Here is a 15,931-nt window from a genome sequence, read left to right on the forward strand (position 1 = left end):
ACACCACACATTTCTACTTTAAAAAACAGCAGTAAATCAGAGCAGGCCAACATGCAGTAAGCAGTGTGATTTGAGTCTCTTGCTGCTTTTCTGTTTCTCCTGTGTAATACATTTCACCTGCTGGCCAATGAACCGATGGCTCATACATTGTTAGATCCCACTTGGCAACAGCACTTGAAGCATATTGATTATATAAACTCAATAAATTATAATTCACTATGCCAAATTGATACTCACTCACAATTATGAAATTAGTTTTGCTGAATCTTTATATATGAAATGTTACATGAACCAAAAACTAAAGAAATGTCATACAATTACTTAATTCCAAATTAATCAGGACTAAGAACCACCTTCCTTTTCCTACTATTAATACAAATTTCTCACTTCCTTTTGATTGACAGAGTGTCCAAGGTAAATTTCAGAGAAACATCATGAAGCATTACTCAAAATATTACTAGTGTCATAGATCTGAAGGTATATTAGATCATGCAACAAAACCTGGAGTATTCGGATTTTAACAGACTACAGGAGAACTCATTATACAAAACTGTTTACACGGACAGGAAATTCATTGGACACAACATTTCACTGACAGCTGAGCAGAGTGTCAATGTTAAAGATACATGTTTTGATTTGATGGCTGCTCTCATTGTTCGAGGGTTGATCCATGATAAAGTATGGCACTCAACCTTGAAAGACTCAAAAAATGGCCTTTTAGAGGCATACATTTAATAGGATAGGAAAATAAATAACGCACATCACCTGTCAGGGATTTACTTTCTCTATTCGCTTTGCAAGCGAGAGACCCGAGTTCAATTCCAGGCTGAGGGCGAAACCTTGGGCAAGTTTCCTTACTCCACACAGAGCCTAATAATAATCCCTCCAAAACCAAAAACAATAATAAATTGGTCATTTTCAATCTACGACTGTTTGTGGGACATTGCTGTGCACAATTGGCTGCCGCGTTCCCCCACAAATATACAGTCAATTCACTTTGCAGTGTGTTCTGTGAAGCGCTTTGGGATGTCCTCCCGACGTGAAAAGCGCTATATCAAATGCAAGGATTATTATTATTATTTAGCATATGCCACTAAAACGTCTTCTGAGATCTTCGGATACGCCAAAGCACAGGGTAATTCAAGGTGAGGGTCAATTTTATGACAGACACCAGGAAGTGTTTGTTCAAAGGGCAAAGAAGATCTGAAAAGCTCTGATGCTGTCACACAAAGATGGTAGATTCGGTTTCTGGAAGGATGAAGTCAAATTTTCCTAAGGGCATTCTTCATCTTAAACATGTTGTGATTTTTATCAGTAAAACTCAGTAATGAGTTCTTACTACAACAACTTGAATTTATATAGCACCCTTCACACGGGGTTAGCGTCCCGGAGCGCTTGACAGTGGCAGATTCGGATGTCAAACCATAGGGGTAGGGGACTGTAAGCATGATCAAAAAGCAAGCGTTTTAGGTGGGATTTGAAGGTGGGGAGGGAGAGGGGAAGGCAGAGGGGTTGATGGAGAGGGTTCCAGAATTCATGGCGTAGTGGCTGAAGGCACAGTCACTGATGGTAGAACGGAGACAAAGAGGGACAAACCGGAGGCTGGAGCCAGCACAGCAGAGGTATGGGGTGGTGGACTGGGGGGTAAACAGATCGGATAGATAGGGAGGTGCCAGGGTATGAGAGGATCTTGAAATAGATCCGTTTGGCAATTGAGAGCCAGTGGAGCCCGGCAAGGACTGGTGTGATGGGGGTATGGAGTTTGTGCAGTTGAGTATCCCGGTGATGAAGGTTTGCATTAATTGGATTTTGTGTGTGGTGAAGCTGGGGAAACCACCGAGAAGGGCATTGGAAAAGTCCAGCCAGGAAGTGACGTGGACAAGGGTTTCAGCTGCTTCGGTTGAGGTACGGACGGAGGCCGGCAATGTGACAGAAATGGATAAAAGCGGTCCTGGTCCGGGAACCGATGTGTGGTAGAAATGAAAGCTGGGAATCGAACCCAATGCCTAAGTTGCGCACAGGTCCGGAAAGTCTGAGGGAGCGCCCATAGAGGTTGAGTTCAGACCCACAGGTGAGATGATGTTGACGGGAGCAAAAGAGTATGGCTTCCGTCTTGCCGATATTCAGCTGCAGAAAATATGCACTCATCCAGGCCTTGACGACCGTCAAACAAGCTGACAGGACATCAGTGGACTGGGAGTCACAGGTGGAGGGGGAGGAGCAGTAGATTTGGGTGTCATCCGCATCCATATGGAAGTTGACCCCATGTCTACCAATAATACAAATACAAAACAATTATGGTTTAAAATGGGAAAGCATAAAATATATTTACATAATAAAGTGATAAAAGTTTCATACATAAACAGGCTTTTCAACCCGTTCTATAATGAAGTTGTAACACAAAGTGATTTTTATTATCTGGCTGTGAAACAATGCTAGTAAAGCCATGAAATAACGTGCGATTGCATTTCACCTTGGATTTACAGGGGGGCCCCCCACAGTTCACTTATGATTCGAATGTCCTGTGGACCCATGGTTACTGGAAGAGTGGCCTTCTGGCAAGGATTGATTAGTTCACTGCAACCGCTCTCCTAATCATTTCCAGAGCTCAATAGCTTTGTGTGCAGCAATGTATATACACAGGAAGCCAGTCAGTCTGCACCAGAAGTGATGTTTGTGGTGACCTAAAAACTGCAGCTATTTTTNCCACAGCCGCATAATACAATATGGAACCAAAACTCTGTTCTTTAAAGCAGTCATCCTGTATTAACTCCTGCAATCCTAAAGATCATCCTTGTTGATTGTGCTCACAGTCACCTCCCACCTCCCTCTCTCCTTGAGTTGTTGTCAGACTCCGCCACTGTGAAGCACTCCCGGATGCTACCCCGTGTGAAGGGTGCTATACAAGTGCTAGTTGTTGTTATTGTAGTTAAACATACAAATATTACATTCCATGTTAATTCCCTCATTCGATTAAATTTAGCCCTCAGTACATAGATTCAGAACAATAGGACTATAGGGGTCTCACAGAATTCAAGTAATAGTTTTCAGAATGGAAACTCACGTACTCATCATATAATCAGATCAGATGATCACTTGATCAGATATAAATTGAATGAAAAATTAAACTTACAAATATTTTAGCTGTACCCACTGCTTTCCAAAACAATTTCTTATTTTAACCTTGTAAACTGAATGATTATAGTAGGATTATTCTACTATTCCTGTCATATATCGAATCAGCCCAAAAAAGCCTGAACAGTCTCAATCCCAATGCTAGTTGACATCAGCGAACAGTACAAAAGAGTCATAATTTGGCACACAATGGCAATCTTTCAGAGAGAACATGATGATGCCTTGAGGGAGAAATGGAAAAAAAAATATTCACTGAGGACTCTGAGGTTAAGGAACCATATGAAGGAAGATCTTGTTCTATTTTTTGCCTACAGTAGTTAAGATTTGATGCTGAAATGGGAATCCCACTGTACTATAACGCTACAAGCAGAAATACAAAGTTAAAGAGAAGGAAAACACAACTTCTGTGAATAGTTAATTGCTCCTGTCCTGTTGCTGCACTAAATGTTCTGGCTCATTAAGCAGCTGCAGAACTAATTGTTAAGAATGGTTTGGAGGGTTTCTCTCATGAAGTTTCGAATCACTGTGGAATTGATCTGAATAAACAGATGCAGCATGTGCTGCATTCTCCAGTATGGCACTTTGTAATGTTACATTGTCATACTATTCAGAAAAGTTGAGGAAAATATCATAAATCCTGCATCATTTCCTTGCATTTCTGAATCTTATAATACATACCACCCACCACTGAGACCCTCACATTGAATACAACAATTAATTACACATAAACACACTCAAGTAACAACCAATTAAAATGTGAATATCTAAGCTAATTTCAGAAATTCCCCAGGAAGTATTTCCCTAGTGAAGGCCTCAAGACAGTAGTTAAAAAGATAACCTGTTAGCTGATTTCTAAATGTTCCAGGTAGCACATAAAGAGTGCATTCCTGAAGCATCTAATTTTGAACAGATTCATGTGAAATGCTAGAAATGACAATCTGTAACTAGGAATGTTTAAGGTTTTTTTTTTGCCAGGAGACATTAAAATATTCTTGTCCACAAAATTACCATCACTTTTGCATTAACATTCAGTTTAAAAAAAATGTAACTGAATGACATCTTTTTTAAGGTTAAAACTATTCAAAGCAAAAATGAGAGGGTAGCTGGAACTATGTAAATTGTATATCAGAACTTGACAAGTACGAATGGCATCCAACGAGAATGCCATAATTCAAAGGGCTTTCTCAATCAGAGATACAGTTGAGGCACAGATCAACCAGTGGAGTCCTGTAGCTCAGTGGTTAGAACACTCGCTTTGCAAGTGAGAGACCTCAGTTCAATTCCAGGCAGAGGGCGAAACCTTGGGCAAGTTTCCTTACTCCACACAGAGCCTAATAATAATCCCTCCAAAACCAAAAACAATAATAAATTGGTCATTTTCAATCTACGACTGTTTGTGGGACATTGCTGTGCGCAATTGGCTGCCGCGTTCGCCCACAAATATAGTCAATTCACTTTACAGTGTGTTCTGTGAAGCGCTTTGGGACGTCCTCCCGACGTGAAAAGCGCTATATCAAATGCAAGGATTATTATTATTATTATTATTATTACATGTCAGACCGACAAGGAAGGAGCAAGGCAGCGAGATTCAGGTTGTGGGTTCCAGATGAAGCAGGGAGTTCGAAAACACGGTCAAAAAGGAGTGTCTTGAGGTGGGTCTTGAAGGTGGCGAGGGAGGGGGCGAGATGGAGGAACTGCTGGATGGAGTTCCGGAGGGTGGGAGCAGAGCGGCGAAAAGGCCCACCCGCCAATAGTGGGGCGAGCGAGGCGGGGGACATGAAGCAGGCCGGAGCCCATTGAGTGGATGGAGCGATCAGGATGGTAGGGGGTTAGGAGGTCAGCAAGGTAGGGGCTAGCAAGACTGGGAAGGACTTTGAAGATGAGGGCCAGGTTCTTGAACTGTATCCTCTGTGTGATGGGAAGCCAGTGGAATTGGGCAAGGATGGGGGTGATAGGGTCGGGGAGCCTAGTGCGGGAGAGGACACGGGCTGCAGAGTTCTGGATGATCTGCAGCCTGTGGAGGAGGAGTTGGGGAGGCCGACAAGCAATGTGTTTGCATAGTCGAGCCTCAATGTAATGAAGGCATGTATGAGGACTTCGGCTGCCTGCAATGTGAGACAGTGTCGGAGCCAGCGACGTTGCAGAGGTGGGGGAAGGCAGAGCGGGTCATGGCGCAGGTGTGGAGTAGAAAGGATAGTTGAGAGTCAAACAAGACCCCAAGGTTCCGGACTGGCTCAGTGAGGTGGAGTGTGCAGCCATGGATGGTGATGCTGTCAGCGCCTGAGGTGAGGAGGCGCTGACGGGAATCAATCAGGAGAACGTTCAACTGAAGAAAGTTGGCTCTTATCCAGGACTTGATGTCTGTCAGACATTCTGTCATTACAGCAGTGGTCCTGGAGTCAAGGGTGGAGGCAGAGAGGTACAGTTGGGTGTCATCCTCATACATGTGCAAGTTGACCCCATGTCTGCGGATGATGTCATCACCAAGAGGGAGCATATAGATGTTGAAGAGGAGGGGACCAAGGACAGAGCCCTGAGGAACGCCGCCCGGGACAGTCCGGGGGCTAGAGGAGAAGCTGTTTGAGGAGATGAAGTGCAGGCGGTGTGAGAGGTACGATCTGAATCAGTCAAGGTCAGCGTCGTGGAGGTTGAGGTAAGAGAGGCAGTGGATGAGGATAGAGTGGTCGATGATGTCAAAAGCAGCAGAGAGGTCAAGGAGGACAAGGAGTCAGCGGGAGCTCTAGTTGCAGAATTTCTACTTGGTAGTTATTAACAAATATCTGAGATGCAAGCCAACAGTTGAATCTTGGGGGGGTGGGGGGTCTGTTGACATTGAGAATTGTTTGAGATTGCTTAAATCAGAATCTTCAACTGTATTCCTTTATCTCTCATCACTAAAACATAATATATTCTGGACATGCACATCATGCATAGCTTCTTGTTAAAACACAAAGAAAAGATGTCAAGCCTTTTGATAAGGAAAAGTAAGAATGTAACAGAAAAAAGTAGACAAAAGTTAGCACATCACTAGATAGCCATTGAATATGCAGCTGCCTGCTACTTCCTACTCACTTAGAATGAACATTATGTTCCTGTTTTTCCAGGTACTGTACAAAAGCTTCAGCTGCCTAACAGACTCAAGATTTGGCATGTTCAATGATATTTTGAAGCACTTTACTCCTTCAAAAACAGCACCTTGGGAAGTCCTCCTGATGTGAAAGGCACTATGCAAATGTAATTTTGTATTGTATTCCACCTGAATAGAGCAGACGAAAATCAAACTTTCAAGTAAAATGACTCCATACGTGGAGTCCTGTAGCTCAGTGGTTAGAGCACTCGCTTTGCAAGCGAGAGACCCGAGTTCAATTCCAGGCAGAGGGCGAAACCTTGGGCAAGTTTCCTTACTCCACACAGAGCCTAATAATAATCCCTCCAAAACAAAACAATAATAAATTGGTCATTTTCAATCTACGACTGTTTGTGGGACATTGCTGTGCGCAATTGGCTGCCGCGTTCGCCCACAAATACAACAACAACAACAACAAGATTCCATTTATAAAGCGCCTTTCACGTCAGGAGGACGTCCCAAGGCGCTGCACAGTTGGGTCATGACCCGAGCAGGGGGGAAATGGTCAGGGTGAGGGAGGGAAGGGAGGGAGCGAGGAGGAGGAAGAGAGTCGAGAGGGGAGCTGAAGGCACGGTCAAAGAGAAAGGTTTTGAGACCGGCCTTGAAGGAGGAAAGGGAGGAGGCGGCAAAGGCACTGGGGGATGGAGTTCCAGAGCCTCGGGGCTGAGAGGCTGAAGGCCCGACCACCGATGGTAGGGCGGTTGGGGCGGGGGACGTGGAAGTTAACCCCATGTTTGCGGATGATGTCACCGAGGGGGAGCATATAGAGGGTGAAGAGGAGGGGACCGAGGACAGAGCCCTGAGGGACACCACATGAGACAGTACGGGGGGTGGAGGAGAAGCCATTCGTTGAGACAAAGTGAAGACGGTGAGAAAGGTACGACCTAAACCATTCAAGGACAGTGCCTTGAAGGTTGAGGTGGGAGGACAAGCGGTGGAGTAGGATAGCGTGGTCGACCGTATCGAATGCTGCCGATAGGTCGAGGAGGACGAGGAGACAGAGGGAGCCCTGGTCACAGATGGTCAGGATATCATTGGTGACCTTGACCAGGGCAGTTTCTGTGCTATGGGCAGCACGGAAACCTGACTGAAGGGGTTCGAAAAGAGAATGGGTGGAAAGGAAAGAGCGCAGTTGGGAGGCGACAACTCTTTCCAAGACCTTGGAGAGAAAGGGGAGGTTGGAGATGGGCCGGTAGCTTGATAGCTGCGACGCATCAAGGGAGGGTTTTTTCAGGGTGGGCGTGATGATGGCAGTTTTTAATGGAATGGGGACAGAGCCAGAGGAGAGGGACAGGTTGATGATGTCAGTGATATGTGGGGCAAGAAAGTGGAGCTGGGAGATAAGGAGTGGAGTGGGGATGGGGTCAAGGGAGCAGGTGGTTGGTTTTAGGGATAGGATGAGTTCAGTGACAGAGGGTGGGGAAACGGGTACGAAGGTGTGTAGGGGAGGATGGGTAGGAGTCGGAGTGTGGGAGGGAAGGGGTGGGTGGTGGGTGGAAGTTGGAGGGGAAGTGACCGCGGAGCGGATTCCCTTGATCTTGGATTCAAGGAAATCCAGCATCTCCTCGCAGTGAAGGTTGGAGGAGATGACCTGCGCGGGGTGGCGGGGGGGACGGAGGAGTCGGGTTGTGGTGGAAAACAGTAGCCTGGGGTTGTTCTTCGCCTCCAGGAGAGTAGAAGGACGACTTGGCCGAGGCTAGAGTGGAGCGGTAAATTTTGAGGAGGTCCAGCCAGATTTGTCGGTGGACCGTTAGGCCAGATTTGACACAGGTGCGTTCAGCAGCCCGCACCTGGCTTTTCAGTGAGCGGAGGTGGGTGGTGTACCAGGGGGAGGAGCGGGAGTAGGAGACAGTGCGGGAAGTGATGGGGGCAAGAGTATCGAGTGTGGAGGAGAGGGTATTGTGGAGGAGGGAGAGAGGAGAAGAGGGGTCAGTGAGGGTTGAAGGCCAGAGGGAGAGGAGTTCAGAGGACTCCAAGGCATCGGTTAGGGATTGTGGGGGTAACTTCTTCCAATATACAAATATACAGTCAATTCACTTTACAGTGTGTTCTGTGAAGCACTTTGGGACGCCCTCCCGACGTGAAAAGCGCTATATCAAATGCAAGGATTATTATTATTATAAAATATTTTGTGAATGCTATTCTCATTATTTTAATGTTAATGCGATTCCCGAGCAGGACGAAACCTTAGGCAAGTTTCCTTACTCCATACGCCTCTGTTCACCTTGCAGTAAGTATGAACCTTGTTGTTAGTTGATTGCCGGATCGTTTTTCCGGGGGTAATAATCCCTTCAAAAAAAATTTGGTCACTCAATCCACGACTGTGGGACAATGCTGTGTGCAATTGTCCACGTTTTGCGCACAAAATATACAGTCAATCCACTTTAAATTACGTATATCCTGTGAAGCACTTTGAGACATCTCGAAGACGCGATGAAGCCCTATCTCAAATGCAAGGATTATTATTATTATAACAGATTTTATATTCTATAATATGGTCCACCGCAATCTTCGTATATTTGTTTTTAAAAAATAACCTTGTGCTTTACTTTGGATATTAGAAAATTAGAATATTTCTCTCTTATCTTATTGTTTAATCAGCTGTACGTACTTCTAATCCCACCATACCTGGAGTCTGGGTTTATGAAGAGATGTTCAGGGCTGATTTGTATAAGGCTACTACTTCATCTCCAACTGTTGGAACCAACCCTCAATGGATATGGGTACATGCCTGATTATGCATAGGAGAATAATAATCTTTGCATTTTTTATATAGCGTTGGGACATCTCAAAGCGCTTCACAGAATATACTGTAAAGTGGATTAACCATGTATTTTGTGGACAAAACGCGGCAGCCAATTGCGCATAGCAATGTCCCACAAACATTGCTAACATCACTTTTTTTCCATCTCTGAACATTGCCCACTTAAGTGTTGACCTCACCCCACTGTGCCAAATGTCATTTACACATACCTATACACCCCTCCTACACACACACGACAACTTTTCAATTAAAAAAATGTCACAGTAGTAGTGAAAAAATTAACTAATTATTTCTGGAAAAATCTGCTTCATAACTCTTTACATTGAGGACAAGGGATACCTATAAGTATCCATACCAAGGGATCCATAGAGAATACTGTGGTTGGCCTGCAGTAATACATAAGCAGTAATTGAATCAAGGGGTATTATAAACAAACCAAGAGAGTTTGGCTTTTCAATAACGGAAACCACATCTTAAATTACTGACTCAACTCTCACTAATAACAATATTTTGTTATACGTTACACATACGATGTAGTGCTCATCTACCAAAACATATAGCTGTACTGTGATACCATACTAGCATTTTTTTCGTAATAGTATTCTTCATCTGCTGAGAAGTAAAGCTTGCCAATGATCCATGTGATGATAATAATAAATAATACTTATATTTGACAAAGCGTACCTTGAAGACGTGATAAGGCCCTTTATCAAATTCAAGGATTATATTATTATTATCATCATGTCTTCAAAGTGCTTCATAGAATATACAGTAAAGTGAATTGCCTGTATATTTTGTGGGTGAAACGGGGCAGCCATCTGTGTCCCACAAATAGTTGTGGAATGAGTGACCACATTTTTTAAACCCCCAGAAAAGCAATCTGCCAATTGACTAAAGACCGGGTTCCTACTTACTGCTAGGTAAACCAAGTAAGGAAACTTGCCCAACATTTTACTCTGCTTGGGAATCAAACCCAGATCCTCTCGCTTGCGAAGCGAGTGCTCTAACCACTAAAGTACAGGACTCCGTAATGTAACAATCCTTGTATTTGATACGCTTTTTACATCAAGATATAATGAGACAAGCTCGGACTCTTCAGTTTTAAGAAGACTCAAAGAAGACCTCATAGAGCTATTACAAATTTTAAATGAGGTTGAAAAAAAATAGAAGAACAGTTTAGGATGTATCAAGACAGTAAAACAAGATGACAAAGGTTTAGAGTTGCAAAAGGCAATTTCAGAAAAAATACCAGAATGTTTTTCTTTATGTAATAATAATAATAACTGGAACACATTGCCAGGAGAAGTGGTAGAGACTTATTTAAAAGCCATCTTAATGCAGTAATGAAGGGACCATAGGGTGGGTGATCCGGAGGAATGAGATCAAATGAGCTGAACTGCTTTTTTCATCCAGATCAATCTGGCAGTCCTGAAAGGGTGACATTACATCATGGAGGACCTTTAACGGCCACTTGAACAATCAAGCGGACATCAAAGATTACCTCAATTTAACATCTTATCTGAAGAACGTCACCTCTGGGCAGTGCTCCACCAGCACTGCACTTGAGTGTCAGTTCAAGTCCCAACTCGGGGCTTCAAACCACAACTTTCTGATTGAGAAGCGAAAGTGCTATTAAATGAACTTGGTTGACAATGTAATGCAGACAAGTGACCCACTCATAATTCATCTTTTAAATCCAGATAAATCCGCACAAGTCGCCTCGTTATAAATCATATAATTGCCGAAGTTGTACGTGCACCCAAGTCCCATTCATTTTCCTACCAAAAAACACATAAATAGATTTTTTGCACTAGTTGTATTTTACAAGTTGGATAAACAGCTAATTATAAGGTTTTTTTGGTCCCAATTAATCCTAAATTGTAATGCAAATCGTCTCCCAACTCATATTGTCACTACTGCACTTACAAGCTGCATTGATGATGTACCATAGGTGCAGTGCTGCATTGAAACAAGAGCGGGAAATGAGGTCATGACCCGTCATCATGGTACTGTACAATGTAAAGGCCCAAAGACAGCTCGAGGTACTGGATTTATTCTTTGCTTAAAAATGTCAAGTGGATGTCTGTAATAATGTAGAAATTTAAATAGAAATCTAAAAGAGGCACTGGCTCTGAAAGCACCATCATGGTACCACAAAAGGCAAACTTTACACAACTCCGCGCAAGTTGTGTTAAGTCAACTGATACGATTTATGTGAATTTACCTGTAGTACTGATGTATATGAGGACATTTATTTTGTGGCAGCAAAATACAAGAAATAGTAATACACATCGAGAAACAGTAATTTCATCAAAGACTCATCAAGAGTTTAAATATTTAATCTAAGAACAGTTTAAGCCCCCAAATAACATTGCACTTCAAAATTACAAGCACACATCCATTACTTTTCTCTGCTATTGAAATTTTGTTTATTACTACAAAAATATACAGCAGCAAGCAAAGAACTTGTTATATCCAAACAAACAGTCACCCAATATTAAATTTATCATACAGATATTATCCAACACAAATTAGTTTACATACAGGGCAATTTTCTAATAGTCCCAAAGCTTTTACTAACTATTCTTGCCATGTTGTTTTTCTATCCTATTTCAATATATTCTGGCAAACAAAAATTAACAAGCGTGCTTGAAAGCCAAGTCTTAGTTACACCGCCCAAGTCGTCCCGTTATAAATCATAATTGCCTAAGTTGTATGTGCACCATTGTATCTGGTCTGAAAAACGGAATTGAGCTACTGGCTCCATAAGTAGGATGACCATACATCCCTGATTACCGCAGACAGTCCCGGGATGAGTTATTGTGACCCTGGACAAGTTTGCCTGGTTTTGAGTTCAGCAACAAACTGAGCAACAATAAAAACTAAAATAAATAACTCATCATAGAAACACAGCCGTTAATCTACCAAGCTTCTCGAGTACTCCCAGTACCAGGAATTGTGGTGAGGTTAATTTTTTTTAAAAAAAGTACATGTAGCCAGATTTGACAGGATGACAAAACAGAGTCACCCTATATATTATATTCATAGGCGAGTTAGATTTTGTTGTAATGAAGTATCATGGGCATTAATAAAGTAGAAAGGTGAAGAGTTAAAACACTCCTATCAACCTCATAATACATTCAAACCACCAATTACTTCAAACAATTTTGCAACATCAATCACAATAAACAAGATAGCCATCTGGAAAATAAGGAAAAAAAGTTGACAACTCCAGACACTGGAACACACAATCTCGGTTCCCCAAGTCTTGGCTTTTGCCAACCTCAAGGTAGGTACATCCCTTTGGGGAGAGAGCATGTATTCCATTCCAGACATGAGAATTTCCACAGGTGGATGCAGGCACAGTACTCTCAGTCTGGTTCGGGTATTCTTTAAGCATGGCGATGAGTTTCGGCATGGGTCAGACACCTGGCTAACCAAAAACAATCAGGCTAAACAAAATAGCCATTTGGAAAATGAGTAAAAATTTACAACCCAAGCAAGCAAAAAGTTTCCAGTTTTAATTACAGTACTTTGAAGCTCCCACAAATGCAATTCTCATCCTTTTCAAGTTCCTCCACAATATTGCCCAACTCCACTACTGCCTCTCCCCTCAGCCGCCAAAGTCCTCATCCACACATTTATTACATCTAGGCTCGACTCCGCCAACTCCCTGCTTGTCGGCCTTGCCAACTCTTCTCTCCACAAGTTGCAGATCATCCAGAACTCTGAAGCTCACGTCCTCTCCCGCACAGGCTCTGTGAACCTATCGCCTCCACTCTCGCCCGGTTCCACTGGCTCCCCATGCCCAGAGGATGGAGTTCAAAATCCTCGACCTCTTGTTCAAAGCCCTCCATGGCCTTGCTCCTTCCTTGCTCTGTGACCTGCTAACACCAAATCAACCTGCCACTCCCTCTGCTCAGCAGGCTCCAGCCAGCCTGTTCCACGTCCCGTACCCGGCCCGCCCGACCATCGGCGGTCAGGCCTTCTGTCTTTTTGCCCCCACTCTTTGGAACTCCATCCCACAGTCTTCTTGCCTTGCTCTCCTAGTTGACCATACCTTCAGTCACCTACCTACCCCTATCCTCCACACCTCCTGATCCCAACTCCCTGCTCGGGTCCAAATCCCTGACTGCCCAGCGCCTTGGGACGTCCTCCTGACGTGAAAGGCGCTATACAACTGTAATTTGTTGTTGTTTGAATATTTTTCATTATAACACATCTCAGCTTTTACTAAGTTTTAATGAGAAACTAAGTGTGAAATCCATTTTTGCTAAAATGTTTGCATGCAATGCACACACATATTACACATCTCTGTCTTGAGACCCCAATTTCAATAAAAACATATCACATACAAAAATGAAAATATTTGGCAAAAGAAAGTTTATGCAAAAAGTGATAGATGTCATGTCTCTTTATAACAACAACAAAATTACATTTGTATAGCGCCTTTCACGTAGGGAGGACGTCCCGAGGCGCTGGACAGTCAGTGTTTCTTATACAATTTATGTTTGGAAAAACAGACCATTTTAATGAAATTTAAATCCTGAATTTGCAAAATTAAGTAACCAATGGATTATGGTCTCACCACAAACATTTTAACTTGTGTAAACAAATAATGGCAGAGTTTACCAATGTCGTTATCCATTCAATATTAGTCAATATTTCCAAACAAGACACTTCAGCTTCTTTCACTTCCCAGACACAAGTGGAAATGGGAAACCTTCTCCAGATCTCTGCGACTGCTGCTTGATCTGTTTGATGCATTTATATTGCTATGTCATCATTCAATTTTCATCTTTTTAGGCTTCTGCAAAATGATTTATGTACTTGAAAGTACAGATATACCATGATGATAGCAAACATTGCAGCCCCAAACATCATGTCATTGTAAATTTCCATGAAATTCATCCACTATATAATCGCAGTAACCTTTCTGTCTGTGTCATCTTCATCAATAAACAGCTCTTTCATTTCTTGTTTATTGTCTCAGATATTTGTGACAGTGGTTGAACCAACATGGGGTTCAATTATATGGCCATAATTTATATGTCAGTCTGGCGCACTCTTGCCTCTGAGTCAAGCTCCATGTCGAGACTTGGAATCATATGGTCTAAGCTCACGCTCCAATGCAGTGCTGGGGGTACTGCATTGTTGGAGGTGACGTCCTTTGAGTGATTTGTTAAACCGAAGTACCAGCTGCCTGTTCAGGTGGACGTTAAAGCTCCCATAGCACTATTCTAAAAGAGAAGGGCATTTCTCCCGGTGTCCTGGCCAACAAGTCCCCAAATAAAATTGGTCACTCACTCCATGGCTGTTTGTGTGAATTTGCTGTGTCAACGTTGCCACGTTTTGTCCATAAAATACATAGTCAATCCACTTTACACTATATCGTGTGAAGCACTTTGAGGCGTCTCAATGACATGAAAGACGTTATATCAAATGTAAGGATTATTATGATACCGTACAAGATTCTACACGTGTAGCTAACTGAATAACCAATGTCATACTGGGATTCATTTACTTAAATGCACTATTGGTAAGGACTTGCACTTTAACACCTATGAAGTCAAAATAACAAGCAAAAGGTAAAAACAAGAATGATAGAAGATAATTGATTCTTCAAAGTGAATTTTGAAAGTAGAAACTGAATGGAGAAGTTTCAAAAAGCGCCACAAAACAGAAAAACAACCAAACATTCAAGCAGTTTTGACAGTGTTGTCGTCCAATCTCAGAGGTTGAATTAATGGCTGAGCAATATCTAAAAAATGTCTTCAAATGACAACTATCCTGGGAATAATCATTTTTGTAAGATAGTACCAGGCAGCATTGGATAAGAAACATTATTTTAAACGAAAGTTTATCGGTTCAGAATTACTGTAGGATCTGCTTTGTAGTAGCAGATAAGACAATTTACAGTTGTGGTAGATATCTACATGTAAAGTCGGAAAGAAGACGCACCTGGTTTGTTTAACAAGAGGAGCCACCAGCACCCAAACCACCAAAGACTTGTTTTTACAAAAAAGGACTGGATTTCTGGGGGGAGGGGAGGGGAGGGGGGCAAGAAATGTGGAAATATAACGGTTTTGTTAGGATGCAAAGGTTAGAAATGTTAACGTTTGTGCCGGTGACACGGCAGCTTTCGGGCTTCTTCACCATCGGTTGAGTCAATGCCTCTCACCCGCTGACGATTGGGGGCAACGCTATCTAACGTGAAAGCCGCCGCTGCTGTTTGTGAACCCCCCACCGCCCACCGCTGATGGTCCAAAAGTCAGGGCCGTGCAACGTTTACCCCCCACCACCGACTCCGGCAGCAGAGCGTTTTGAAGCCCGAGTCTCACCTCGCTGTTGTGGCCTCGGAGGTTGAAGTTGATCCTCTGCGGAGTGCTGCGCTCTCTCCTGCAGTGACTGGCGGTGAAAGTCACGCCGACCACCCCTCTGCCGTTGCCGGTAGCCAGCCAGCCTTCCTCGTAGTAACGGCGCCGGCAGACGGGCTTTTCCTTCTCGCTCTTGGGCACTCGGCCCTTCCAGGACAGGCAGAGGATGTTGGAGTCGCTGCACAGCACAGGGCCCTGCTCCGCCGCCGCGAACATCCCTGTGGGGCCGCGGCCCGGCGGGCGCGCGGGGGGGCGGCCGGACATCAAACACGCGTCCGGGGGCGCCTTCCCGAGGAGGCGACCGCGGGCTCACACGGGCGAAACCATCGGGGGCCGAGACCAGGGGAAGGGAGGCGGCGGCGGGGAAGCGGCGACTAACTCTCACACCTGTAGCCGGGACACCAGGGGCGGGCGGGCGGGCGGGCGGGAGGGAGGGAGAGAGGGAGGGCTGTGAGGTGCGGGGGGGGGGGGGGGGGAGTGAGCGAAGGCGCTTTGGGTCTCCGTCCAGCTGTCAGCTCGCCGCTCAGC

The 15,931-nt window shown here is 43.9% G+C and overlaps 1 protein-coding gene across 1 annotated transcript in view; it reads right to left on the reverse strand.

Moving 5' to 3' along the window:
* tulp4a (TUB like protein 4a) overlaps window positions 1-15,619 on the reverse strand; it is a 51,188-nt gene extending 35,569 nt beyond the window's left edge. The window contains exon 1 of the mRNA XM_007893876.2: window positions 15,368-15,619. Within this exon, the coding sequence (XP_007892067.2) occupies window positions 15,368-15,619 (252 nt within the window). The remainder of the gene's footprint in view (window positions 1-15,367) is intronic.
* Between the last annotated feature and the right edge of the window lie 312 nt (window positions 15,620-15,931).

This window comes from Callorhinchus milii, unplaced genomic scaffold, assembly GCF_018977255.1.
Source record: "Callorhinchus milii isolate IMCB2004 unplaced genomic scaffold, IMCB_Cmil_1.0 Scaffold3, whole genome shotgun sequence".
Taxonomy (NCBI): Eukaryota; Metazoa; Chordata; class Chondrichthyes; order Chimaeriformes; family Callorhinchidae; genus Callorhinchus; species Callorhinchus milii.